General features: G+C 44.6%; 1 protein-coding gene across 7 annotated transcripts in view; it reads left to right on the top strand.

Annotated features, from left to right (window-relative positions):
* The window catches only part of Limch1 (LIM and calponin homology domains 1), a 321,480-nt gene that overhangs the window by 120,761 nt on the left and 173,868 nt on the right, over positions 1–26,851 (top strand). For all 7 annotated transcript variants that reach the window (XM_052735049.1, XM_052735052.1, XM_052735045.1 and 4 more), the window contains exon 2: positions 8,528–8,598. In XM_052735049.1, coding sequence (XP_052591009.1) covers positions 8,528–8,598 — 71 coding nt within the window. The remainder of the gene's footprint in view (positions 1–8,527; positions 8,599–26,851) is intronic.

Consider the following 26,851-nt stretch of genomic DNA (forward strand, 5'->3'; position numbering starts at 1 on the left):
ATAGTGAGCTGGCAAATGACTGTCCTGAAACATGGAAACCACCCCTGGAGATGATCAAGAAGGCCCTGGATGGGTTGTTGAATGACCACTTGGTTTGGGTACTGCTAAAGTAATTTTCAACCCTAGAACCCAAACAGCATGTCATTGTCAACGTTTAAAAATATGTGGAAGGGAAGAGAGGAGGGAAGGAGAAAGAAAGGGAGGAGAGAGAGAGAGAGAGAGAGAGAGAGAGAGAGAGAGAGAGAGAGAGAGAGAGAGAGAGAGAGAGAGATGAACGTGAGGGGAGGGAGGGGAGAGTTGCAGCTGGTAGTCTCCTAGAAACCCGAGTGCCAACTGTTAGATCTCAGTGGTGATTGACATTTCTGCATTTAGTTCATACACATCCATAAACACTCAGTATTTTTCCAGCAGTTTCAAAAGAAAGGACAGGCGTCAGCTACCTTCCTTCTCTAAATATCTGAGCACACGCCTAAAGAAGAGCTTCCTCCCAGATAGCCATTATCACTTCAGGAGTGGACAGTGATGACTGATGTCCTTAAATGACTGCTATATATTCAGAATACCCAAGTTGTGCCCCGGATGTCACCCATGGGGTTCTTTTCAACCATTGTCTTGCAAGGAGATACACATTACATTTTGCCATGATGCTCTTAAGGACTCTTATTTATGAATAACGACCTTTTCTGTTTCCTTCATGACAAGGACTTCTTTTCTATTGACAAGTCTGGTTTTCTTATAAAATGTATCTTTTTAATTTTTCTCCAGGATTTGTGTGATTGCTTCTTTATGGTCTCCTTTAGTTCTGTCAATATGCTTGGGGACTCTCTCATCGGCTTCCTGGCCTGATTTTGTACCCAGCACCCACAAACCCTGACCTCAGCAGAGTTGCATTTCCAGACACAAATGGTAGCCCCTGACCTTAGGCACACTAGTTGTGGATTTCCTTCCTCTTAAGTGTGAAGTTGGAGAAACCAAACCATGAGAGAACTAGCATTTTACCCACTTCATAAACATGAAATGCCCCTCGGGGCAGCATCCACCCTGACTTCTGACCTCCCACAACTGAGTAAAACAGGCTCCTTTTAAAGACCTTGTAGCAGGCTCCAGTGAATGATGCCTTCTCTCAGCTCCCAAGCCTCAGCCCTGCAGTCTGTGCCCAAATCTGCCTAGTGCAGTGGCTTTCTGCTTCACTGTGCTGAGAACGAAGTGACAGGTTCACCGAATTTAGCCCAGAACTGCAATGTTTACTGAAGGAACCACACAATGCCCAGGAAAAAATAACCATGGCTTCATGAGCTCACACGAGACAGTATACTTAGCTCGCAACACCCTCCTGGCCCAGTTTCTTTCTGGAATCTTCTTTCCCTTCAATCTGTCACTGAGGCTTTCGGCTTTGGTGGAACTCATTATGTGTGTTGTCTATCTTTCTCTCAAGCTTCTGTCAACCTCTCTTAAAGGGAAGGGCAGCTTGAGAATGTGCAAACACAGTCAGCTGAACCCACGCACACGTGTCTGCGTTGACCCATTTTCTGGGTCCAGAGCATACAATGGTTAGATCAGAGGACGGGACGCTCCCAGGGTGCTTTAGAACATCAGCTGTATTCTTAATTAGATTTTTTTTTGTAGGCTCTGTCAATCTGTGGCTATAAACAGCGCCTTCTGGTTTTCCGATGACACGATGATAATATAAATGGATCTTGCAGATTGCATTTTATTATCCTCCATATGAAGCGCTCAGAGCTTGTGCTAGCGGGAATCGTGGTCTAGTAATGCTGATTAAATAACTTCAGCCTCGGACTTCTGTGCTGTTTTTCTGCCAAGCCAAACCAAATCAATATAAGGAGCTGTTAGCATTGAGCAAAGTGGAGCAGTCTCACTGGTCAGGGAGGCGTCAGGACTGTGCATACAGTGTGGGGGGGCCTGGATGAAAGGGGACCTGTCACTCTAGCTGCTGACTGACTGGCCCACATAACCTTGAATGAGTCACTTGATTCGTTTTTCTCACCCGTCATGTGAAAAGCTTTTATTTTATTTTTCTATAATAGGCTTTAATCTCGTGTGAGGTGGGGTTCTGGGTGGGACTTTAGAAAGATCTCAGGATGCAGCGTGGGCGATGATTTGAGGAAGGCCCTGTTGGTGGACACTGCAGTTGTATTGCTTACAGAAAAGACAGGTCTGGAATCTATTTTGAAAAGACTACTTGGCTCTTTCTGGTGGTTTGAATTCATCTCTGCATTATTAGAGGAGGTGATGCCATTCATGGATGCAAAGACCAGAGATGGATCGAGTTGGATTGGTGGACAGACATCAAGATTTTGTAACAGCCTCAAATGTGATATGTGTGTGTATGTATGTATGTATATATATATTAGGTACCCAAGAGGAGATGTTTAATGAGAAATTGAATATTTGATTTGGGACTTAAAGGGACCAGAACCATGTATAAAAATGCATGAATTCTCCTCATACATAAGACATGAAAGACAGGACTAGATAGAATTACCTGGGGATGTGATGGGGAGGGCACAGGAAGAGAAGAAAGGGGAAGTGAAAGGAGAGGGAAAGGCTGTTTGATACGTTCCAGCTAATGAGGTAGAAATCCTTAATGCAGTGGAAAGGTGTATTTATTTAATGAGGCGGAAAGAAAACCGGGAGAACAAAGTGGCCGGGACGCATAGGAAAGGTAATGGATCTCAGAAGGATGGAGCTGTTGGCTCATGCTGCTCAGTCATTGATTAAGATCATGGGGTGGGGGGAGATCTTTACATTAGGCAGTATGGCAATATTTGTGCATCATCAGAGAGCCAGGGAGCACTACTTCTCTTACGATCAGGGAAGAAGGGTTGGGGATTTAGCTCAGTCAAGGCCCTGGGTTCGATCCTCAGCTCAAAAAAAAAAAAATCAGGGAAGAAAATAACTGCACAGGACTATTTTAAAAAAAGCAATAGCAATGTTGTGTAGGTGGACACTTACGAAATGTCTCACAAGAGGCCTTGGCAGTGGAGCCAAGGTGCCCCAGGGTGGTGGGTAAGAGACAGAGATGCCATGCAGACAGCGCTCAGTGGGGAGTTTTATTTGGTGGGGGGAAGAGAGTGGGGAGAGAGAAAGAGAAAGATGGGAAGAGAGGGGGGAGAGGAAGAGAGGAAAGGGGGTCTTATTTTGATCTCATCCCTTCTACAGGGCCTAGCTAAACATGTATTCAGGAAATAATAGATTGGTTGGTTGCTAATTCTTCCTTAAGTGAATATGATTAATCTTTGTTTACAAAACACACCCTTAAAACTTGGGTTTGACTTTCTAACAATCTCATGAGAGGTTTATTTCTGAGGAAAAAAGGTGAAAAGTAAGAATTTTATTCTGCTTTATCTTATAATTTCAGCACAAAATATGCAGAGATGCTCCAGTTAATTAAGTCAGGTAGGATCAGAAGAGCTGGAGGCATAATGAGGTAAAGTCTCTCCATGAATGAAGGAGTGTGGTTTTTATCGTTAATAAGGTATGAGAGGAAATCATAGCCTCTTGAAAAAGACTTGCTATTACAGAACTTGAGGAAAATCTTTACATCTCTTAAATGTTAAGTGAAAATCTACTCAACCTTATGTGTGTTTCGCTTGAATCAGGGAGCATTATTTTGTCAGCAAACAGAATCTCTTCTTCAGAAGGCCAGGAGTGATCACTCACTCCTGTAATCTCAGAATTTGGAAGGCAGAAGCAGGACCATCTTTTAAAGCTTGAGGCCAGCCTAGGCTACATAGTGAGTTTCTGGCTAGCCAGAGCTATGTGGCAAAATCATGTCTCCAAACAAGAAAGTCAGGGGCAGAGAGACGGCTCATGGTTAAGAGTGCCTCTTGCTCTTGCAGAGGACCTGGGATGAATTCCCAGCACCCACATGGTGGCTCACATGATGACGTAACATCTGTAACTCCTGCTCTAGGGGATCTGACACCCTCTTCTGACTTCTGTAGGCACCAGGCATTAACATGGTTCATGTTCATATGTGCAGGCAAAACATTCATACACATAAAGTAATTTTAAAAAACCCTCAAATCAAAATAACATATAAAAAATCCTCTGCTTATATCATTGTACTAAGAATTGTGAACATTTATTGAAAATGCTCTTTAGACCCATACATAGTTTGTTTGTAGTTTCCTTTAAAAAAATCTACAAAAGATTCATGAAAATGTTTTTGGAATACTATTTGTATACATGGTAATGATCAGGCTAGAAGACCAACTCTTGGCAGCCTTTGGCTGTTCATTGCAACTCCATAATAACGATGGTAACAAAGCAATTAACAGACTGTAGGGCTGTGATATACAGCGTGTTACATTATAAACACATCGTAAAAATGTTGCCGTGGAGCTGTGTGGTTTGCTCTTGGAAGTCTGGCTTCTCCATATTTCAGAATTCGAATGATTCAGAGCAGAGCCAGGGGCGTAGACAAATTCAGAATTACCTTTGAGCTCCATGGACAGGAAATCGGATACAGATGAGCTTCCTCAATAATTGCTTGCACCGAACAGTGTGGTGACACATTACAATGTCCTTGGCTTCTGCTTTTGTTTAATTATGGAGGCAGATCAAAACTTTGCTTTTCCTGGAAAAATCAGGTTTTGGTAAATTAAGTATTCAGTGACTTGTCCTCTGCCTGGTCCTCCAACAAATATTGTGGTTAGTAATTAAAGTGGATTGACCCTGAGCATAAAGCAGGGAGGATTTGATGCAGGGGTTCCCTGAAGGTTAGCCAGGGGATAGCTGATGACTTATGGCCATCCTAAGAATTTCTGAGGATTCCCTTGAATAGAGAGATGTGTTGGGGCTCACCCTTGATAAGACAGTGGCGGTCAGTAGTTTTTGTCCATGTATTCTGGCATTCTAACATGTTGTCATCTGCACCCACCCGATGCATGCGTTCATGTGTGTGTGTGTGTGTGTGTGTGTGTGTGTGTGTGTGTGTGTGTTGAACACCATTAGGGAACTGTAGGGACTTGGCTTCTACCATGATGCCTGAGGTTCAGAGTCACTGGTGGAAGCAATGAGAAGGGTGGTGGTTTGATCTATAAACCTTAGAGATTATGGGGTGCCTGCTTGAGAATAGATGGGAGGCCAGGTGGAAGCCATTGGGCCAGCTTTCAGAGTCTCTATCAGACATGTTCAATCCATGACCTGTGGGCCATGTGTGGCTTAGGATAGTTATAATAGTGACCCAACACAAAACCACAACTTAAAGTCTTGTATTGTGACTTCTCTTTCTTTTAAACTTGACTGTGAGTGTTCTGTTGGAAGCTCCACTTCAGGCCCTCCCCCCCAACCCTGCCCCTCAGAAAGCCCACCAGGTGGTGGCTCCTTCCCGGAGCTGCTCAGGACCACGCCTCCAGGGTATTTAAGCTCCGGTCCATAGACCTGCCATGTGATTTCTCTTCCTTCCTTCCTTCCCCCAAGATCACTTGAGAGTGCTTTGCTCAGATTAAACCTGATCTTATTACTTCGGCCTGATTTGGCTTACTGCATCGGCGGAGAAACCTGTTACCGGGGATTTAAAATACTTACCGGTGAGGTTCTGAAGTGTGAACTTCATAGTTGGCAGCAGCATGTTACAGTGTCAAAAGGCTGGACGTGTCTGACGGATGGAGGAGGGCAGTGGCTTGGAGACTGGTAGCACAGTGGAGGAAGTGAGGATGGGTCTACGTTCTAAAGGGAGAATAAAGAGTTGTTAAGGGGCGCGCTCGATATGGAAGAAAGGGTTTGGTGCGGCTTTGTCGGTAGGGCTGGACAGCGGTGAGGATGGAGTTTCTCTGGGTGAGGAGTTGTAGGGGTGGAACTGGGAAGAGTGCTCTTGACCATTTTGTTGCTCTTCCCTGCTGGGTCCTGAATCTTCCTGAGCCTGGGCTTTCTTCACAGATACCCTGTAACCTAAGGCCTCACCTCAGGCAGATAAACACACACACACACACACACACACACACACACACACACACACACACACAGAGTCTCTCTCTCTCACACACATACACACAGTCACACACACACAAGGTCACACAGGGTCACACACACACACACACAGTCTCATACACACACAAAGTCTCTCTCTCTCTCTCACACACACACAAGGTCACACATGATCTCACACACACAAGGTCACACACAGTCTCTCTCTTACACACATACACACACACACACAAGGTCACACACACGGTCTCACACACACACATAAGGTCACACATACAAGGTCACATACACGGTCTCTCTCTCTCTCTCTCTCTCTCTCTCTCTCTCTCTCTCTCACACACACACACACACACACACACACACACACACACACACACACAAAGGGCACACACACAAGGTCTCACTACATAGCCCTGGCTAACCTGGAACTCACTGTATAGAACCAGCCTGGCCTTGAACTCATAGAGATCCACTTGCCTCTGCCTCCCTCCCAAGTTCTAGGATTAAAGGTGTGCGCCACTGCACTCGGGATCTCTTAAGAGCTTGGCTGAGCTTCCTCGTGTCTTTGGAAAGTGGTCATGGAATGATGGCAGGGCTAGTGCCTTGTTGGCAAGATCGCTAAGAACCCTTAATCAGCTGGCATCCAGGTAGAGGTTGGAAGGGCCTGAGCCATGACACTTAGTTCCCTACAAATGGACGTTTGTTAATGGCAGTTAATCTTAATAATGATGACTGACGTCGTCATGAAGAGAATGTTAATTAGAAATCTTTATAGTCAGAATACAAAATGTGAGCCATCGTAAACACATGATGAAGGTACGTTTTTTAAAATTGTCGGGATGAGTTTGTTCTGAATTAGATTGTTTCTTCTGTAACTATTAGGTGCAGTTCAGCAGCGAGCCTTTGAGCCCTGCTGTTTTCTTTAGGGGGGGTTGTTTGTTTCTCTGTTGGATGAATTGTGCTTGCGTCAGGGATTGTATCAGCACAATCTAAGCTGCTTAATTTATCGGTCCAAACTTATTTATAATAGTCCCTCGTCGTGCTTTTAGTATTTTTATTCCCTGCAGTGATGTCATTTGCCACGTCTGAGTCTGGAAATTTGTATCCTCTTTCCCTTTTGACTGTCTGTGTCCTCCAGTCCTGCTTCCGTATTTCCGTCCATGTTTTGTTATGATACCCTTAGTTTAAAAACATTTGGGGAGATTCCACAGATACTTTGCTGTTAAGTTAGAATTTAATTATTTTGTGGTCAGAGCATACACTTGGGATAAAGGCTTTTAAGTGTATTGAGAATTGTTTTATGACCTAGAATTTGGTCTGGCTTGGTAAACGTTGAAGGGTGGAATATTCTAGAAATAACAATTCGACCAGTTGGGTCCATAGTGTTATTCATGTGTTCTATATCATTATTAATTTTTTCTGTTTGTGTGTCTTATCTATTATTAAAGAAAAATATTTAAATCTCCGACTCCACTTATAATCTGTCTTTCCTCTCTTTGTAATCCTATCTGCTTTGGTTTGTGTATTTTAAAGTTTTTTTTTAATATAATGAAATACATTAATGTTCAAGATTATGATGTCTTTGTCGGTGAATTAACCGACCCCTTATTATGAAAGCGTTTTCTCCATCCGTGCTATTATTTTCTGTTCTTTCCTTTCTCCGATACTAGTATGACTGGTCCAGCTTTCCTGTGACTCCTGTTAGTACACAACTTCTAATTTAAACAGCGCATTTGGAGGTAGCTCAGTGTTGACTCAACTTCTGAATCAGCCTGGCAACCTCTGTGTTGTAACTGGGGGCTCTGGGACCACTCTCACTTAAACGTGATTATCTATGGACATAGTGCTGAGTCTTCATCCTTCCTGTGTGTTCTATCTGTTCTCTACCCTCTTCCCTCCCCTCCCTCCTCCTCTATCTCTTTTCATTGTTGGAATATTTTTTTATGGCTCCATTTTCCTTCTTCCTGTGGCTCCTTAGACATACTTCTGTTGTTGCGTATTAGAGGTTTCCTTAGGGCGCGTTACAGACACATCTACCTGGTATATTTCAGGTCAGGGCTTTGTATGTAGAGAATGAACAAGTGAAACAGTGAGTACCTTGTGCCCCAGCCAATGGTTGCTGGCAGCCAGCGACACCATGAATGTCCCTGTACTGTCATTTATGCATGGTGGGATTAATCTCCAGTCACGGTGTTAGTCTCCTGAGGGGAGGGTCTACAGACTCTCCTTCCCTGACCTCCAATGCTTTAGCATACAGGGTCTTTGTCCTTGGGCAGTACTTCCTATTTGCTGTTAGTTATTTTCTATGTTGAGAGAGGCACTGTGACCTTGCCTTAACTGTGGTTGAACCCCCAAAGGAGCACTATTATCAGTAAGAACAGACACTTCATGGCTTAAGTTTATCTCACCTGATCCACGCAAAGCCACATGTGGGAAGGGAACTCGAGGCTAACAGATTTTCCCATTCTTGGAATGTCATGGGTTTTTCAGGGCTCTTGAATTTTTTTTTTAAATATTGAACTTCCGGGTTATAAAAGAAAAACTTACACTCTTGTTTCCTTTTCTTCTTTTCCAGCAAGTCACTGGCCGAAGTTTTGGTGATAAAGACTTCCGGACAGGGCTAGAAAATGGGATCCTTCTTTGCGAGTGAGTAGCCCTTCCTTTTATTCTAGGAATGTCTTAACTATTATTCAATTAGTCTGTAAAACTTCCAGTGGAGTATGTTTTCTTTTTCTTTTATTTATTTACTTGTTTTTGTGATAGGGTCTATCATGTAGCTCTGCTGACCTAGCACTTACCATATAGATCAGGATGTCCTTGTACTCATGGAAATCTGCCTGCCTCTGCCTCCCAAATCTGGCCTCCAGTCTTTTTGATTGAGTCATAGTTTGAATCTGTGTGGCTTAGGAGAAACCCCTAGGATAGGCAGGGGACACGCATGGAGAGTGAGCCCCCGTGTGCAAAGGGAGTGGCGGGCACCATAGTCATTGCAAATTAGATGGAGAAATAGAACCCATGGGTAGGACCCAGCTCCCAGTAATTCCACCACGTGGGAACTTGTGCCCCAGTAGTTGTGAGGATGCAGGGCTGACTGTGCTACAAGTGAACACAGTGTTTCTGTAAACTCAAAGCATCCTAACAGCAGGCCGGGATGTGTTCTTCACTAGCCCTACTGTGTGCAGATGTTGGGTACATTGAGCTTGTGTTGTTGATAGAGTTCCAGCGTAGACAGTGATGGCAGTGTCTGTTGTATTTGGAGCAGGGGTCTGTCATAGAGCAGTTCTGTGACAGTAGAATTAGGAACTTTCTAGAAAGTGGCTTTAGACACAAAATAATCCAGAGCATTCATATTTACGGATGTATATGGACTTAAACTTTAAACCAAGACTTCAGATTTTGAATGTATTTAATAGACTGTATAATTTTGACACTGGTTTATATTTTAGTGAAAGGTAACTAACATTGTGTTGGCTAGTCTTAGATCAACTTGACACAAGCTAGAGTTATCTGAAAGGAGGGAACCTCAACTGAGAAAATGACTCCATAAGATCAGGCTGAAAGGCATTTTCTTAATTAGGATTGATGTGGAAGGGCCCAGTCCATTGTGGGTGGGCCATCCCTGAGCTTGTGGTCCTGAGTTCTATAAGAAGGCCAGCTGAACAAGTCATGGGGAGCAAGCCAGTAAGCAGCAACCTTCCAAGACCTCTGCATCAGCTCCTGCCTTCAGATTCCCACTCTATTTGAGTTCCTGCCCTGACTTCTTTGGTGAACAGTGATGTGGAAGTGTAAGCCAAGTAAACCCTTTCCTCCCCAACTTGCTTTTGATCATACTGTTTCATCATAGCAATAGCAACCTTAACTAAGACGGACTTAAAACAAAACACACTGCTCCTAAATGTGAAATCTGGGGGTTTGAGGGACATATACAAGCCAGTTCTATACCCCCATCAAGCTAGAAAATAGAAACTTCTCCTTTTGCTGTATTTACATTATTTCTTCATGCATACATGCCTCTTTTGGCACTAAGCATTTGAAACTGAGATACAGATGTCATGAAACTCAGCTCCTAAATTCTCGAATGTGCATCATCTAAATCCAAGGCTATTCTCCGTCAAGACATTTAGCCGTACCCAAAGTTGTGTGAGAAAGCACAGTAAAGCACTCAGCATAGTCTGCTGCTTGCTTGGCCCTCCACCACCGGCTGTCCCTATTATTGTCAGTGGAACTAGGCCAAAAGCCAATTATGATGATGACATGGTCAACGCCCCTCTGTGTCACTGTGCACCCGTCCCCGCTCTCCCAGGGTCTGCCAGCCAGCAGCAGGGTGAAGGAATTTGCATTTTACTTTCTAGCTTCTCTTGTCTGGTTTGTGAGCAAAAACTGGGCAAGACTATTGAGTCCCTTACAAACCCGATCGTCTGTGAATAATGACCTTTGGCTGGCAGAGCTTGGGAACTAGAATGCTTATTTTGCAAACAATAACCTTGACCACTGTGCTGATGTCATTTCCTCCTGCTTCTCCAGTTTGCGGTGGCTTCTTCCTTTGGCAGGCTGTTTGGAACTCTCCAGGCAGAATCAGTGGGTTTCTCTCTATGGCTTCTAAGTACCATTTTTAGCCTTACTCTAATATTATCACTCCATCTCTGTTGGGTATCTACACCTGTTGCTTACACTAGACCCCCAGCTTCTTGAAGATGCTTTGATATATCCTTGTATTTCTCTCACCTTGGCATGTAATGTCTGCTCTAAGCACTTGTTGACACTGAGACCCAGTAGTAAAACCTATGCCTAGGGTACCATTGACAACCCTTGACTCTCTTCCCACAATATTGTTTTCTGTCTCTCTCTCTCTCTCTCTCTCTCTCTCTCTCTCTCTCTCTCTCTCTCTCTCTCTCTCTCTCTCTCACACACACACACACACACACACACACACACACACCTACACACACATAAATTTCATACAAAGAACATATTGCTGACTATCAGGGCAGTAGAGGATGGAGGCATCTGTTCTCTTCAAGTATAAAATTCTCTATTGGGACCTTCAGCTTTCTAGGAGGCCAAGAGCCACATGGTTGAGTTTTATTTTGCCAACACATTCTCATGGAATGCCAAGTCTGAGTATGTGAAATCTACAGATAAGTGACCAGTAAAGAATGCCCAAGTGGATTTTTGTCTCTGTTCTTATGTTGCCGAAATAATTTTCTGAAGATAAGAAATCTGCTGCTGGTCCACACTTGTTTATGCTGTCCCTGATAAATGAGCTGCTTGCTCTAAGAAGGAGGACTTGTCTTGGATTCCTGTCATGATTTCAGCATGAGATGTGGTGTGCACAGATGTGACTAGCCCTCTGTAGGGTAGATGGGAGTGGATGGTGCAGCTCTGTATGGAGGATTTCTTGTCATGAGGGGGGCTTGTGGGACACTGTCCATGCACAGGCACTGAGGGGTGTAAACAGGGAATGTGAAGTATCATCTTCAAAGTCTTTATAATGAGCTTATAGAGTGATCTCTCTCTCTCTCTCTCTCTCTCTCTCTCTCTCTCTCTCACACACACACACACACATACACACACACACACACACACACACACACACACACAAATGTAGTGAAGTTAGAGTGTAAATCAGTGTCTTAATAAATGTAGATATGAACAAGATTTAATCTCCAGGATTTAATAAAGAGGTACAAAGGGAGATATCATTGTGGTTTGGTAAACAGTTATTAGGGAGATGATTTATCAGTTGGATTTTACTTCACATAGGCCAAGGGAAACAAGTCATTTTTATAGCAGAGCTATTTTTTGTTTTGTTTTGTTTTCTTCTTATTTCTCTATATTTTCACAATGCTTCTGGTCACAAAAATAAACAATTTTCCAACACCAGCCAGCTGTCCCATAACTTATTCTTAAAAATTATTTTTAGATTTTTAAATTTTATGTGTATGATTGTTTTGCCTGTATGTGTGTATATGCACCACATGTGTGCCTTTGGAGGTCAGACAAAGGCCTCAGATCTACTGGAACTGAAGGTACAGATGGTCGTGAGCAGCCACCGTGTGAGTGCTGGGAACCCAATTCACATCCTCTGCAAGGGCAATAAAGCCTGTTTATCATTGAGCCCTCTCTCCAGCCCCTTCTTACTCTTGACACTAGCTGGAGTCAGTGCAGAGCCCACAAGTTAAGGGCTCTGTGCCGCAAGACCATACCCTAGTAAGTCTCACAGGTTAGCCATGGCAGCTGGCTCACTCAGCTACAGACTGGAGGTGCCCATAATCCCCTTTCCTGGGTTTTGTCAATTGCTAAGCTGGCGTTCAGGACTCAGGCAAACGCCTTACTCACGTATACTAGTTTATCAGAAGGGCTATTAAGGAAGAGCTGTGATGAAGAGATGCTTTGGGTAAGGTATGAAGCAACAGACATGGAGCTGCAGTGCCCTCCCTGGGCGGGCCACCCTGGCATCTTAGAACCGGCAGCGCAGAATCTCTCTTCCCTTGTCTTCTGGAGACTTCTTATGGCGGCACCATCCCATGGGCCTGCTTGGGTGTTAGTGCCGCTTCCCCGAGGATGGGAGTGGAAGTTTCAAACTTCTTGTTAGGCTTGGTTTTTCTGGGGATTGGTTTTTATTGAGGGGCCGACCTTTTACAGCAAGAGACATTCTTGTCCTTCAGGAAATTCCATGAAGAGTTCCGCCTCAGCGGCCAGGATCCAAGACCATCCCCATCACTAGGGAAGTCATGAAAGTTTAAGGAGACAAAGATTTAAGAGAAGGTTTTATTATAGACCACAGCATCATGGCGTTCCATCGAGGGACAGCAGCAGGAAGGAAGGTTTGGAGTCAGGAAAGGAATGGTTGGTAAACACAGAAGGAGCTGGCTGGCAGGTTGGCAGCAGAGGGGATACTTCTTACTGTTCATTCAATGCAGCATGTTTTAAAAAACATTTTTTTTAAATTTATGTATGTAGGTGTTTTCCCTACTGGTAGAGTTCCAAAAGAGGCCAGAAGAGGGCTTTAGATCTCCTGGGACGGGAGGAACAGATGGTCGTGAGCCACCACTATCTGTGAGTGCTGGGAATTGAACCCAGGTCCATGGGAAGAGCATTCAGCGCTCTTAAGCACAGACCCGTCTCTCCAGCCCCTCAGTGAGGCATTTAAAGAACCCACTTACAAACGTGCTGTCACTTTGAATGGTAGAACACTGTGCTGTGAAGTCAGGTAATGAGGGAGGCTGATCAGGTCTGGTCTCCGAATCTTAACTCAGCGTGGGCTATAGACCTCAGGTTGCCTTGAGGGAGCAGCATGTAGATGGAGAGTTTAAGGAAATCTAGCAGCTCTCCTTTATTACCAAAGGAGAGGAGTTGGAAAAGAAACATGCTCTTGAGGGCAGATGGCCATGTTGGAATACCGTAAACCCAACAGGAAGAAGGATGTGCATGGGAGTAACCGCAGATAGACATGTGAGGCAGAAATGTGGGAAGCAAGGCATGGAATCAGAGTAGGTGCAGCAAGGTAAGGAGAGTAAGATTAGCAGAGCCCTGTGAGCCACACAAGGATTTGAAAGCTTGACCTCTAGAACAGGAGAAACAAGAATATGGATGAAATCATCAAGATAGAATGCATTGACTAATAAGACTTAAAAATAAAATCAGTATATCTGTTGTGAATGAAAGACCACAGGGCCGGGCTCTTGACCCAACTGGTCAGGGTCCTCCGTTTGTGGGGAAGGGTTATGATTTCAGTTGGGGCAGGTCAAGTTTGAGATAAAGACAGCCACCCAAGGAGCAGACCTGTGGGCTTTAGGAAGTGAGGACTCCGAGCTTAGGAGGGTGTCAGTGGACTTGACCTACTCAAGTCAGATCAGAGAGCTTGGATTAGATGTCATGGGTAAGCTGTGAGGCCTAGCAGGGTCTTAGGGGAGGAGCACCCCTGGAACATCTGGAGAAAGGAGCAGAACACATCTCAGTTTGAGGGAGTTTCTCTCTTGTTCCAGGGAAAGGAGAAAGATGTAAACAAAAGAACTATCAGAGAGCAGAGAGGAAACCAGGAAAGCGTTGCCATGGAAACTAAGGTGGCTAAGGAGACTTTTAAGAAGCTAGAGCAGCCTCCCGTGTTCCCTAGAACCTGCATCGATGAGGCTGGGGTAAGCCTTGCCCCAGTAGTAGAGGAGATGCTGGAGGCCTTTGCCAATGAATGACAACAGATGATCATTTCTCCACCTGGCTGGGTTAGATTTGCCTCAGTGCTTTTCACTATCTTAGTGGGCTACTATTAAAGATCTTATGTAATGTGAACAACATATGTGGTGTTTTCCTGAACCACTGAAAATGAAGTAGGAGATTCCTGTGACCTGAGGGCTTGTGACTGGGGTGACCCTACAGTTACAAACCAGGATGGCACTGAAAAGGGGTGGCAAGTAGATGAGGTACAGAAACGGGTGGCATTTGGGACTGTCCTCTGACAACTGGGATGTGTGGTCCTCCTAGGTGTTGGCCATTAAGTTCATACTGGTGTTTTCAGAATATCCTTGTTTTGTTCTGGGTCTATGACCCTCCTCTCGCTAAGTGTCCCCAGGAACCCGAACAGCTGAGCAGCCTGGACCTCCCAAAGCCCCCATGCAGCCGATCACATGGAGACCCAGGGTGCTGCAGCTCACCGTATCCTTAGCCTCTTTGGGGCTTTTTCACCAACCCAGATTCTCACTCAAATCTTAGCACTCTCGGGTCCTTTTCCCGTTGCTCATTCTGGCCTCAGCAGGCCGTTAAGAACTTGATAGGCCTTCTATGTAGGTTTCTCTCTTGTTTCACTGGCCAAATCACAGTTGGCCCCGCTGACTTGGCTTGTTTCCAGCTTCTGGGCACTAAGACTCATTAAGCCTTCAAGTTCAAGTGAGGACAGTTTGAGCTGCTTCTCCCCCTCCCCCAAGATCTCTAGTGAAAAACTGCTTTTTGTTTGACGATTGGCCTCGCTTAGGTGGGGACTGAGCAAGGACTGAGTATTCCCAGCAGCCTTCTGTCAAGAACAAGGCACACACATGGAAACCATGCCGGGCCAGGGTGCAGGGCTCTCCTGATGAGCAGAATGGACCCCTGGTCCTCCGCAGATCAATAGCCTCTTGGCACAGTTGTTGCTGTCAGACTGTTCTCTCAGCATCACTTACAAAGTCTTCTTGGGGAGCTCTTGTGAGCACTCCAGCATCTCGCATTGGAAACCTGCTCGCCCTCATCCATCTTTGTGATGTTTTCCCCATTTAAAGCGATGGCATCCCTGTCACAACTTCTATTCTCTCCATTGAGACTTTGGAACAACACAGGTCTTGGAACTTGGAGCTGGTTCTGGTGCTTCTCATCAATGTGTTTGAAATTCTTTTCAGGATAATTATCATTCAATAACTGTGGTGGTATTTTACTTGTACTGAATATAACTATTTCCCCAACCAGTATGTGGTGGTGTCTTCCACCTCATCAGCCTGGGCCTTGATAAATGTGCGACTTCTGTGGACTTAAAACAGCTTAATTAATCTCTTGCTTCCTGAAGACATTTCATGTATGTGGATGAGAGTGATCAACTGACTTAAAACTGGCAGGGAGCTGCAGGCTTCAGTCTGGACTGCTGTGTGGCAGAAGGAAACCGCTCTGCCCCTTTGCCCACCTGGTAGGGTTCCATGCTGGATTAGGCTTTGCCCGCATTTAAGAGGATTTAGTAGCTCCCTAATTGAAGTTCCATAATAATTCATTTTTTGATTGCCTCTCATGGGCTGTCAAGCTGGGTGGGCTGGCTTCCCACGATGAAGTGTGTAAAAGTCCTGTCTCCACCATTCTTTCCCCGTGTTTTCTTTGGTTGCTCACAGGAGAGGGCCCTTTCTTAAATAGCCTACCAAGGGTCTGCCTTATGAATGGTTTCTTTTTAGCGTTAACTGCAAAAGTCGACTTCCTTCTTTTTATTAGAGCAAACAAAGAGGGAAGGAGATGGAAAATCGAGGCTGGTGGGTGAGGTTCGCTCCCATGCCCGCTTTCCCTTCAGCGGCTGTGGATTGTTCTGGAAGGCCAATTTTATCGCAGAAGAATCTTGCTTACCTTATCGCAGGTGGGAGGTGAAAGATGAGTTTATTGGTCGATGTCCTTCCTCCAGGACATGATTGAGGCTCGGTTGACAGGTAACCGGTGTCCCTGAGTGGGTGCTGGGTTGCCACAGCGTTCGTCAGTGCTGTCCCTGTATGCTGGCCCAACAGTAAGCGCTGTTGTTGCTGGTATTGGCCCTGCTCCCCCATCCCACACTGCGCTGCACTTTGTTCCAGTTCCTGGTGTGCTCTTCTACCTGGCCAGTTTCGTCGCTCTAATGCCTAAACCCACAACCACTTTGGGCGCCTTGGCCTCCACTAACTAACTCTCTGATCTCTGTGTCCTGCATTCCGTGCTTTGGATGCACTTGGCTCTGGCCACCTACAGTAAAAATGGAAACTCTCACTTCAAATGTTCTTTCCCATGTTTCTTACTTGAGAGGTGTTTTGGCTGCGCCTAGATTTAGTCATTGGTCTTACACATGACAGTACTCCTGATAGTTAGAATTTTCTCTGAGATTATATATTCTGTGGAGTAACTACTGGGCTTGTTTAGTTGGCCCTCTCTTACTGTAACAAAATATCTAAGAGAGTACTCTTTAAAAATAGTAAAGGTTTCTGCTCACAGTTTCAGGGCTTTCTATCCATGGTTGGTTGCCTGTTGCTCTTGAGCCTATGTTAAGGTTCGAAAGCCAATTGAAAAATGGACATCATGGCAAGAGTCCAAGGTGGAAGGAGCCTGTTTGTCCCAGGGCAGGAGAGAAGTGGGCCAGGGAGGCAGTAGCGTGGCAGTAATGCCCGTGTCTCTTTCAGGGTACACCTGCAATGACCACAAGTCTCTCTATAACACTCCACTCTCCAGTCTCCACCAGTGTCAAACAATGTCAGGCTGGGGACTCAGCATTTAGCACACAGGCCTTTGGGGGCCATTTTCAATCCCAAATTACAGCAGGACTCACCCATCTTTGTTTACCCAATGGTCCTTGTACAGGGCAGGCTTATAATAGGTGTTCGAAAGAAGCAGGTAGGAAGGGAAGATCATTTCAAAGTTAGTTTCAAAGTTAGTGTATTTATAACCAAGACAATATACTAATATGACTAAACCAGTAAATGTACAGTAAGTCTGATCCCTCTTAATCCGTAATAGATACTAGAGCTAAATTTAAGACCTGAACTATGAAACTCTCTGGAAACAGAACTTACCTGGGTTAGGCCATAGTTTTTTTACACTTAGCATCAAAATTACAGTCATAAAAAAAGGGATAAACCAGACTCTACCAGAACAATTTTTTGTTGTTGTCATTTGGAGATGTAGACTTGCCATATAGTCTAGGCTGGCCTTGAACACACGATGTATTCAAGGCTAAATTTGATCACATGGTTCTCCTGCCTCACCTTCCTTACTGCTGGGATTGCCAATGTGTCACAGTTCCTGGCTCTAAGTTAAGCATCCTGTTCTTCAAATGATACCATTTGAACCTACACAGTGGGAAAATATAAGAAACAATAAGGGACCTGTCCCTAGAATATGTAAAGAACTCTTACTACTCAATAACAAAAAGGATGAACAACCAAATTTGAAGATGGATGAAAGATCTAAATAGACATTTCTCTAAAATAGCTATAAACACAGGCAAGAAGTACATGAAAAGATGCTTACTATCCTCAGATCCTTAGTCTTCTGACCTAGCAGCTACACTTCTGAGGACGTGCCCAAGCGACATGAAAAGGCAGATCCCAAAACTCAAACACAAATGCTCTCAGCAATGTTATTCATAATAGCCAAAAGGTGGGAATCCCCAAATGCCCATCACATGATGAGTATTCTATCTATATAGTGTGCTTCTGTTTGATTGCAAAGAGGAATGAAGTACCAGTGTTTGCCACAGCATGGATGAACATTAGTCCCAAAGACCAGAGCCTCTGAGGCCATTTGGATGAAATAGTACATCTGTAGAGGTAGAGAGTAGACTAGTGGTTTCCTAAGGCAGGGGGTTGTGGGTGAGTAAGAGAGGAAAGGACCCAAACAGGCTTGGAATTTCTTTTAGGGTGAAGGAAGATTAAAATATTAAAATTAAGTCTTAGGGATGGCTGTATAATCTTGACAGCTGTTGGATTTTAGACTTCTAATGGTCCAACTGTGGGTGAACATTGCTTCTTTAATAACACACACATAAGTTAAATTTATTTTATTTCAAGAAGTCTAAAATATCATCTTGATGGACTTCTGATGCCAATCTGTTCCTTTCTGGGTGTTACTAATATGACATTCTAATGTATCATTCATATTTTAGAACTTCATTGATGACATTGTGCCCTAGATTGATTATATATATATGTATGTATTTTATATATGAAATTATGTATATATTATATTTTATATAATATATAAGAGGTTCCTGTCTAGATAAGTATGTCCTCTCAGACTTGTGTGGTCTTGCCTACAAGCACAGGTGATGAGGACTCCCCCACCTGAGCTCCCGGCCTCAGGAACAGAGATTCTGCACATTTGCTACAAAGCCCATACAGTAGAGTGACAGGTGCTGTGCAAGCAGAGTTGGCCCTGGTGTCTGCCTGCTCACCTTACCCCATTGGTGTACCTCATGACATATCGCAAAGGGACTCGGCTGCCTCCTTTGGGGACAGACAACTTGCAGCTGTCCTTTGGAGTAATCAGGAGAACACCACTCTGACCATGCCTCTCCCGTAGATCAACAGCCACTTGATGAGGTGGGGGCTGCTGAGAAGGACCTGTGAGCCTCTCCGATGACCCTGCTACCATGTGGTTACCTGGACCCGATTTTCATCTTGGTCCCCAGAGGATGATTCAACTGCGGTCAACAACAAACATTGCAAAGTTAGGAATGGATCTGTAGTCTATTGTAGTTTCCAAAATGATGTTTGAGGCTTTCCTAAGACTTGGCAATTACTTATTTCGTATGAATTCACTGAGCAAAGAAGCACTAAGGCCCTGCCAGGGACTAGCCTTTATACTCCAGCTAAGATTGGAGAGCTAAGACAGAAACTGCAGGTCTAGGGAAGTATTTGGTCACAGGAAGGATAGGCCAGTGTCTAGCACATGGACAAGGTGGGGCACACTGGCGATGTGAGATCGGTATCAGAGCAGACTGAAAGGGCTTGAGCAGCCCGTTGAAGGGATTTCTGCAGCATTGGCGAGCAGCTGGCAGCCAGGGTTGTTTCTATACGGAAGATCGGTGATTTGGGACTTGAATTTGAGGACGTGGACTCTGTGGTGGAGACTTTGATTACTTTTTTTTCTGTGCTCTAACACAAATATGTGTAACTGTAATGCTGCGCTCCCCTCTCACGGCTAAAGGCACCATACACAGGTTCCCTACACCTGTCTCGTTATGTTCTCCCGCAGTTAGAATTCCTGCTACGTACTTCCCATTTCTCAAGTTCTCTTCTTTGTTAGTCAATTATAACATGGGTTTCCTCCCCAAAGAATTAAGTGTTCTCTTGTTGTTGTTGTTGTTATTGTTTTGTGACCCCACACCATCTGAGTCTGTGACAGCCCTGCTGTAGAACCCAGTCCCATGAATATGCCAGGGCTTAGTGGGGGTGTGTATGGAAATGATAAGCAGAACGAATAGGAAGTACACAGTTCTAACTGGTCCCATTGAAGCAGCATCTCTCCTTTTGAGATAGGAAGACCCTGTGCAGCCCTTGGCTCCCCACCTCCATCCTCCTCAGAACATCAAGTGAGGTGAGGCTCTGAAGCCTTGAAGAGTTCAATCTCAGCTAGCCTTGGACAGAAAGCAGGACCAGTGCCTAGGATGGAGCCCCAGCCTAGCTATAATATTTATCCTTAGGACCCTTACTACCTTCCCGTGTGGGCACCCTCCCTTCCTTCCACCCCAGCTTTTCTGTCGCCTTTCGCCCTGTCCAGAGACGACGCCCATGTAGAGAACTCATATGAGCTCATTTGCTCCCTCTGCTCTTTATCTCCGTCAGCCTAGTGCAGGATGCATAGGAGGAGAATGGAGCCAGAGGTTGACACATCAGACTTGCACCGACCGGTGCGAGGCAGGGTGAAAACTGGCTCGGGGGAAATGATACCACTGTGATCAGCATGAGGAGCATGAGGTATGTAATATATATATATCTGGCCTGTGCCAATTTTGCTGTTCATTTCACACTCCTCTTGCATTCTGACTAGTTGGTGTTTTTATCCTCTTTTTCCAGAGGGAGAGATGTAGGCTCCCGGATGTTGACTACTTCAGTAACCTGAATTGTGAATTGGGGTTGGAATTGGAGTGCAGGCCTTTGTTTCTGGTGATTCCTGTTATGCTTAGGATCTTATGGGCTTTTCGTTCTGAGGACTTCTTATTGAAGGAGAGTGCTGGGGGCCTAGAGAGGGCTGCTTACCCGCCTTGGGCTGGACACGAAAGCCTTTCGAGTTGGAGCACAGCGTTTTCACTCTCTAAGGTTCTTCTCCACCCTCCTGACAGTGAACATAGCAAGAACTGAGGTTTTTAGCTTTGTGAAGGAAACACTAATTGCAGTCATTAATACATAATTACTACATGGCACAATGGTGATTACATGTATCGTTGTCTGTGTCAATGTAACTTTATACCACTCTATTTAGCTTCACTAAATTCTGTTCCGGTGTTGCCATTTTCACAGTTCATTAACCATGTGTGCCATCTCAAACTGGGAGCTTATAAAAGCAGAAGAGACCTTGAGTAGAAGTCTTGGTGGGAAAGGCAGTTTGGGGATGTGGGTTTGATTATTAGGTGAAGGCATTTGAAGGGTGTGTATTACTTCTCTTCTCTGTTGCTGTGATAAGACACTGGCCAGAAGTAACTAGGAAGAAAGGGTTGATTTGGCTTACAGGTCGCAGTCCATCATTGAGAGAAGCCAAGACAGGAACTCAAGTGAAAACCCAGAGGTAGGAACCAGAGCAGAGGCCACCGTGAAGAAACAGTGCTTACTGGCTTACTCCCTCTGGCTTCCTAAGATTGCATTTTATACAACTTACCTGTCCAGGGGGATGGTACTGCCCACAGTGAGCCGTGTCTTCCACGGAAGTTCTTAATCATCAATCAAGAAGGCGTCCCACAGACATGGCCACAGCCAATCTGATGGAGGCTATCCCTCAATTGAGATTTCTTCTTCTCGGATGACTCAAGTTTTTGTTAAGTTGACAAAAATGCAGCTCAGGGGGTAGGTATCCTGTGACAATAGAAACCCTGGCAGTCATTTGGAAGAGAGAATGATCTGGTCTAAGGCTTGGGTTTTAGAAGTGTGGATATCCTGGGCTTATTAGTGTGAGGGCTGGGGATTATTTGTTGGGGTGCAGAAAAACTGAAGTATGTGGAGTGCTGTAAATGAGACATCGGTATCACCACCTCTTGGCCCAAGGCCTTCATGGAAGAGGTGGGGGAAAGATGGTAAGAGCCAGAGGTCAGGGCGGACCGGCATGAAAGAGTGTTCTGTACATGTCAGGACTGCTGTACTCATGAACTCAACAGCAATTGTAGTTGCCTACACAAGACCAAGCCAGCCAGCGTTTTAGCTTGGAGTGGGGAGGGGCTCGTGAGACTCCAACCCTGTCTGAGGATCTGCTGAGAGCTGATGGCTTCAGCTGTCAGTTTACCTGAAGGGTGTGGCCCCTAGCGGGTTAGCCATGCTCCAGTGGATGGTCCCACACCTATGAGTGTATGGGCAGCACAAATAGGACATGGTGGGTTATTTAAAAGAAATTAAAGGAAAACATAAAGGTGGGAGGGGACAGGAAGTTGGGGGTAGATCCGAGAAGAGCTAGGATGTGGAGTGAGGTTGTGTTAATATGGTCTTGATTGTTGTAGAATATTTTAAGGTGTGTTACTTTTGTTTATGTTGCATTTGTTTAACTCTGTGAAGCTGTGTTGCTGTGCCTGCCTAAAACACCCGATGGTCTAATAAAGAACTGAACGGCCAATAGTGAGGCAGGAGAAAGGATAGGCGGGGCTGGCAGGCAGAGAGAATATATAGAGGAGCAATCTGGGAGGAGAGAAAGAAGTAGCTGGAGAAGGGGGGGGGACTCTAGGGGCCAGCCACCCAGCCACCCAGCCACCCGGCTGCACAGCCAGCCACAGAGGAAGAGTGGAAACAAGGTTACAGAAGAAAGAGGGAATGCCCAGGGGCAAAAGGTAGATGGGATAATTTAAGGAAAGCTGGTAAGAAACAAGCTGAACTTAAGGCTGGGCATTCATAATTAAGAATAAGCCTCTTTGTGTGATTTATTTGGGAGCTGGCTGGCGGGCCCCCAGAAGAGCCAAAGACCAAAAAATCCCCAACAACACACGATATGTGTATGAAATTCTCAAAGAATTAATAAAATATTTTTAATTGGAGGATGATAGGAAAGGATCCTGTGTGGATTTAAGAAGTACAATTTGTGATCCTGACTCTATCAGTGGGAGCTCTGACCTCAGGCGTGTGCCTTGACCTTGACGAGTGACTTTGCTTCTCTGTATCACTTTATTTGGTCCCTTCTAGTCCCCAGATGCCAGAATTTCGAGACAGCAGGAATGGCTGTGCAAGAGATGCATGGCCAGAGAGCTTGGAAATGAACCAGAGGACTCTGGGAGCTGCAGAGAAATGCTTTCCACCTCTTCCAGTGATTGTAGATCATATGACAGAAAGATCCAGGGGAAGTATGTGACCAGGTGTTTGGTTTTAGTGTGAGGACAATATTTCCCTGGGTATAATTTGCCGCACGGGTTTCCTTTTCATCGAATGAGGTCCTCCTAGTGAGAGCTAATGCGGGGTTGACATCTAACTAATAAACACTACATCACAGTGGTTTAAGATGACAGAAATGTGATCCCATTTGTGCAGCTTGAGTTTGGCATTGGGGAAGGATAGACGTGAAGCGAACCAAAACTAGTGGGTGGTGAGGAAAGAGAATGAAGGATTGCCTGTAAGGGTTTTAGGACTAGGCTGGCGTGGGCCATATTACTGCTGCCCAAACTCTATTGGCCAAAAGTCTGTTACGTTCCTATAGTGAATGGGAAAGGAGGCTGGAGAATGTGGCTTTGTCTGGGAGAGAAGGAAGGCAAGTGTGGAGGGTCGGTGGACAGACTCTAACACTGGAGTTCTATCAGAATAACAGTGTTGGTCAGCTCAACTTCGTGGGCCCAGGATCAACTTCCTGGCTTCAGGTCAGCAGAGACCTTCTTTAGAAAGCTCCTGTGTTGTTCTCCATTGGCTCAAGGCAGGTGGCTTAAACGTGACCTACCTGTCACCCACTCTGGACAAAATGCAGCACCCCCGAAACATTTGGTTGATGTTAACGATGACAGTTTGTATTCTAACAGTATTTTGTTCACATGAAACTTCTCCTTGGCTCAGATTTTGCTTTTCCCTTTCTTTTAGTAATTTCCCCCCGCCCCCCACAAATCTTAAGAGTTTGTTAATGTTCCTGGTTCTGCCAAGACAACTCTAAAAAGAAAACTTTAAATGACATCTGTAACGGGTTTGTGGTCAAGGTTGCATTGATCACGTGCTTAGGTTTGAAACCAGATGCCATGTTAGATTAAATGAAAATGCCTGTCCCTTCATTCAGGGCTCACAGTCAAATCCAGAAAACCATCAAGGAAACCATGTAGAAAAACACTCTTGAGCCAAATGAAAAAGGACACAAAAATGGGCCATTTTGTCACCACTGTTCCCAATTGCAGCTGTACAAACCAAGCTAATGAGACGATGATGTAATGTATTGTTGTAAAGGACAAAGTCATTTCCCGTGAGATGAAGCCTAAACTTCCCATCCTGGTGTTTGAGGTCTATAACTGCCCTCTCCCAAACTCTAGGATAATTACAAAGCCCGGATCTTGGAAGCCAATCATTTGTAGAGTAAGTTCAATACTCCCTAAAATTCTCAGTCCTTTACATCTTACTTTTTAACCTTCTTCCTATTACAGTCTGATAGCAGTCTGTCTGGTGGGCTAGTTCACCATGTCTGGACAGAATCTTTGTAGCATCACATGGTTTTGTACCCCTTTCCAGAGTTCTTGTATAACCTCTGAGAAGAAACAGAAGTTCTTTCTCCAAGGCCAAAGATTAGAAATGGGCTTTGGTTGGTTTGTTTTTTGTTGTAGATCTAAAAAAGCATCTTCACTTTGTATTTATAAATACAAAGCAATGCTTACGCAGTGGCTGAGAGGCCACCAAGAACTGCATATGGGGAGGCAGAATGTTGTTAAATGCAGTCTGTGGTTGAGTCGGAATGTTGGTGTCATTCTGGGCTCAATATTTTTTTTAAGGAGTCTAATAGAGAGTTACCCTTTAAGAACTGTATTTACTAGATTACATGCTACGCATGTTTTTGACACGTGGTGGCTGCGCATGGGTGGTGTGACAGTGAACCATACATGTGCAGAGTCCTTGACTTCCCATGGCTCTTAAATCCAGTAGTGAGTGTGCACTGCACTGTAGAGACCTTCCCTGGTTTCCTTTGTGTCTCACACCTGGCTTCAGAGCCAACATCATGCGGGATCAACAGATAGATAACTTGTTGAGTATATGAAGAAACAGTGGAATGGCCTTTTTGACAGAAGGATCACAATGTATGTCTTATTTTGGGTTTCTATTGCTGTGATGAAATACTGTGACCAAAAGAAATTTGGAGAGGAAAAGGTTTATTTCACTTAGTCTTACATATCATCATTGTTTATGATCAAAGGCAGTCAGGGCATGATCCCAAACCGGGCAGGAACCTGGAGGTAGGAGTTGGTGCAGAGGCCATGGAGAGGTGTTACTTACTGACTTGCTCCTCCTGCCTTGCTCAGCCTGCTTTTTCATAGCATGTAGGACCACCAGCCCAGGGGTGGCATCACCCACAATGGGTTGGGTTCTCCTGTATCAGTCACAAGTTAAGAAACTGCCCTACAAGCTTGCTTAGAGCCTGCTCACACGGTGGCATTTTTCTCAACAGAGGCTCCCTCCTCTCAGATTGCTCTGGCTGAGTCAAGTTGACATGAAACTAACCAGCATAGCATGTTGGATTTAGAATGTAAGCTTAGGGTGTATGGTTTAAGTTGTATCAGAAGAGGCACATTTCTTTTTACTTGCCTTCAGTGATGTTACTTTTTTTTCCATAATTGAGGATTGTCCAAGATAGTAGTTTTTCTTACTCAGTGTTTTTCACCAGACAGACACTGCAAGGCAGGTGGTATATATCGGTTGATATAACTCATTTTTCTGAGATCTTTATCTGGTTATCTTTGGCCAATGAGAGAAACTAGAAGTCATTTTAGGCTTGGGCAGCTGGCTAGTGGGAAATTGAAATGAAACCCCTTGGGCTCACCTGCTACAGAGGGACATGCTCAGTTACTGAATAAAGAAGCAGTCAAGTTGCATTTATCACAGCCTCACAGTGAGCTTTAGCTGGAAGCTCAGCACCATCCTAGATGGAGGGGAGGGCTTTTTCACCCCCATTTTATGAAGGGGGAAACTATAACCCTTGCTGAGTGGCTTCCCAGTAACTTAGAGTTGGTGAGTATGGAATTTGCCTGTTAGAACTTAAGCCTGCTGGCTCCCAAGGTCATTGTCTCTCTGGGCTCTTCACTCTGAGTGCCATAAATTGTCTGTATGATTTGGGGGTTTTTGTTATTTTTTTCTGATTCCTGTAATACACATCGCTTTATATATACGATTGTAAAGTTATCTTTACACTTATTCACAAATGGTGTTTTACACATTTGAAGTAAGTCACTCCAGCCTCGATTTGAAAGTGCTTCCAATTGAATTTGGAAAAAACAATCATGACACCTCACCTGGACATCTTACACTCTGGTCCTCGAGTGATGGACCACTTTCTCCTACCCATCATGCTCTGCTATATTGAGCTGCTGAGCATCCCTGAGTATACCAGCCCTACTCTTCTGTCCAGGCCTCTCTGTTAGCTACTCAGTCTGTTTGGAACTGCTGTCCGCATCTTGCTTTGTAGCATTCAGTGTTTTGTTCTTAAATGTTACCTTCCAGGAGCTTAGCCTTCTGACCATCAATTGAAGTATCCATCACATGACTGGTCACTAGGCTGGTCTTCAAGTGTTTACGGTTCTCTGAAGATTCCTTTTTGCTTGCTACTTATTTTCTCTTCCCAACACTCATCTGTACCAAAGAACAAAGCCTTTTCTTGTCCACTAGTTGCACACCTAGAATACCATGCACCGCTAACACTTGACAAAGAATCGTTGGTTAAGTAAGTCTCTGGCAATAGTTCCTTCTAGTTGGCTCTTTTGTCTTCATCGTTTTTTGTGTTAATGGTTTTATAATATGAATGTATTTAGCCTGAAGATATAGGATGACACATTGCTTTCATTTTTTTTATTGTGTAAAATTATACCAATTTCCAAGAAAGAAAGAAAGAAAAAGTATTGAAATAAGCTTTCAGTTTATAGACCAGGCTAGCCTGGGACTCACCCTCATCCTCCCTTAGTCTTCCAGGCACTGGGATTCGCAAGTGGCACCTCCATGCCCAGCCCAGAATCATCTTTCGATGAGTACAAAGGTGATTTGTTACCAGACAGAGAGAGTAAACTACCTCCAAGACAGTCTAGCTAAAGGCTTTGGAAAGGATACCCCACAGCGGGGACAGTAGGGGATACCCACAGCGGGGAGAAAAGACATTCTGCCGTGTCTGGGATTCCTGCTCATGATGTCGTAGACCATCCATAGGCAGAGCAAGAATGTGATGTGTCTTCAATGTACCATCCCCTTAACAGACAGTTGCTTCTAGTCCTGTTCACTCTTACAGATATATGTATACACACACACACACACACACACACACGCACACACACACACACACACACACACTTAATTCCAAT

This window comes from Peromyscus californicus, unplaced genomic scaffold (assembly GCF_007827085.1).
Source record: "Peromyscus californicus insignis strain IS unplaced genomic scaffold, ASM782708v3 Scaffold_13__1_contigs__length_99412109, whole genome shotgun sequence".
Lineage (NCBI taxonomy): Eukaryota > Metazoa > Chordata > Mammalia > Rodentia > Cricetidae > Peromyscus > Peromyscus californicus.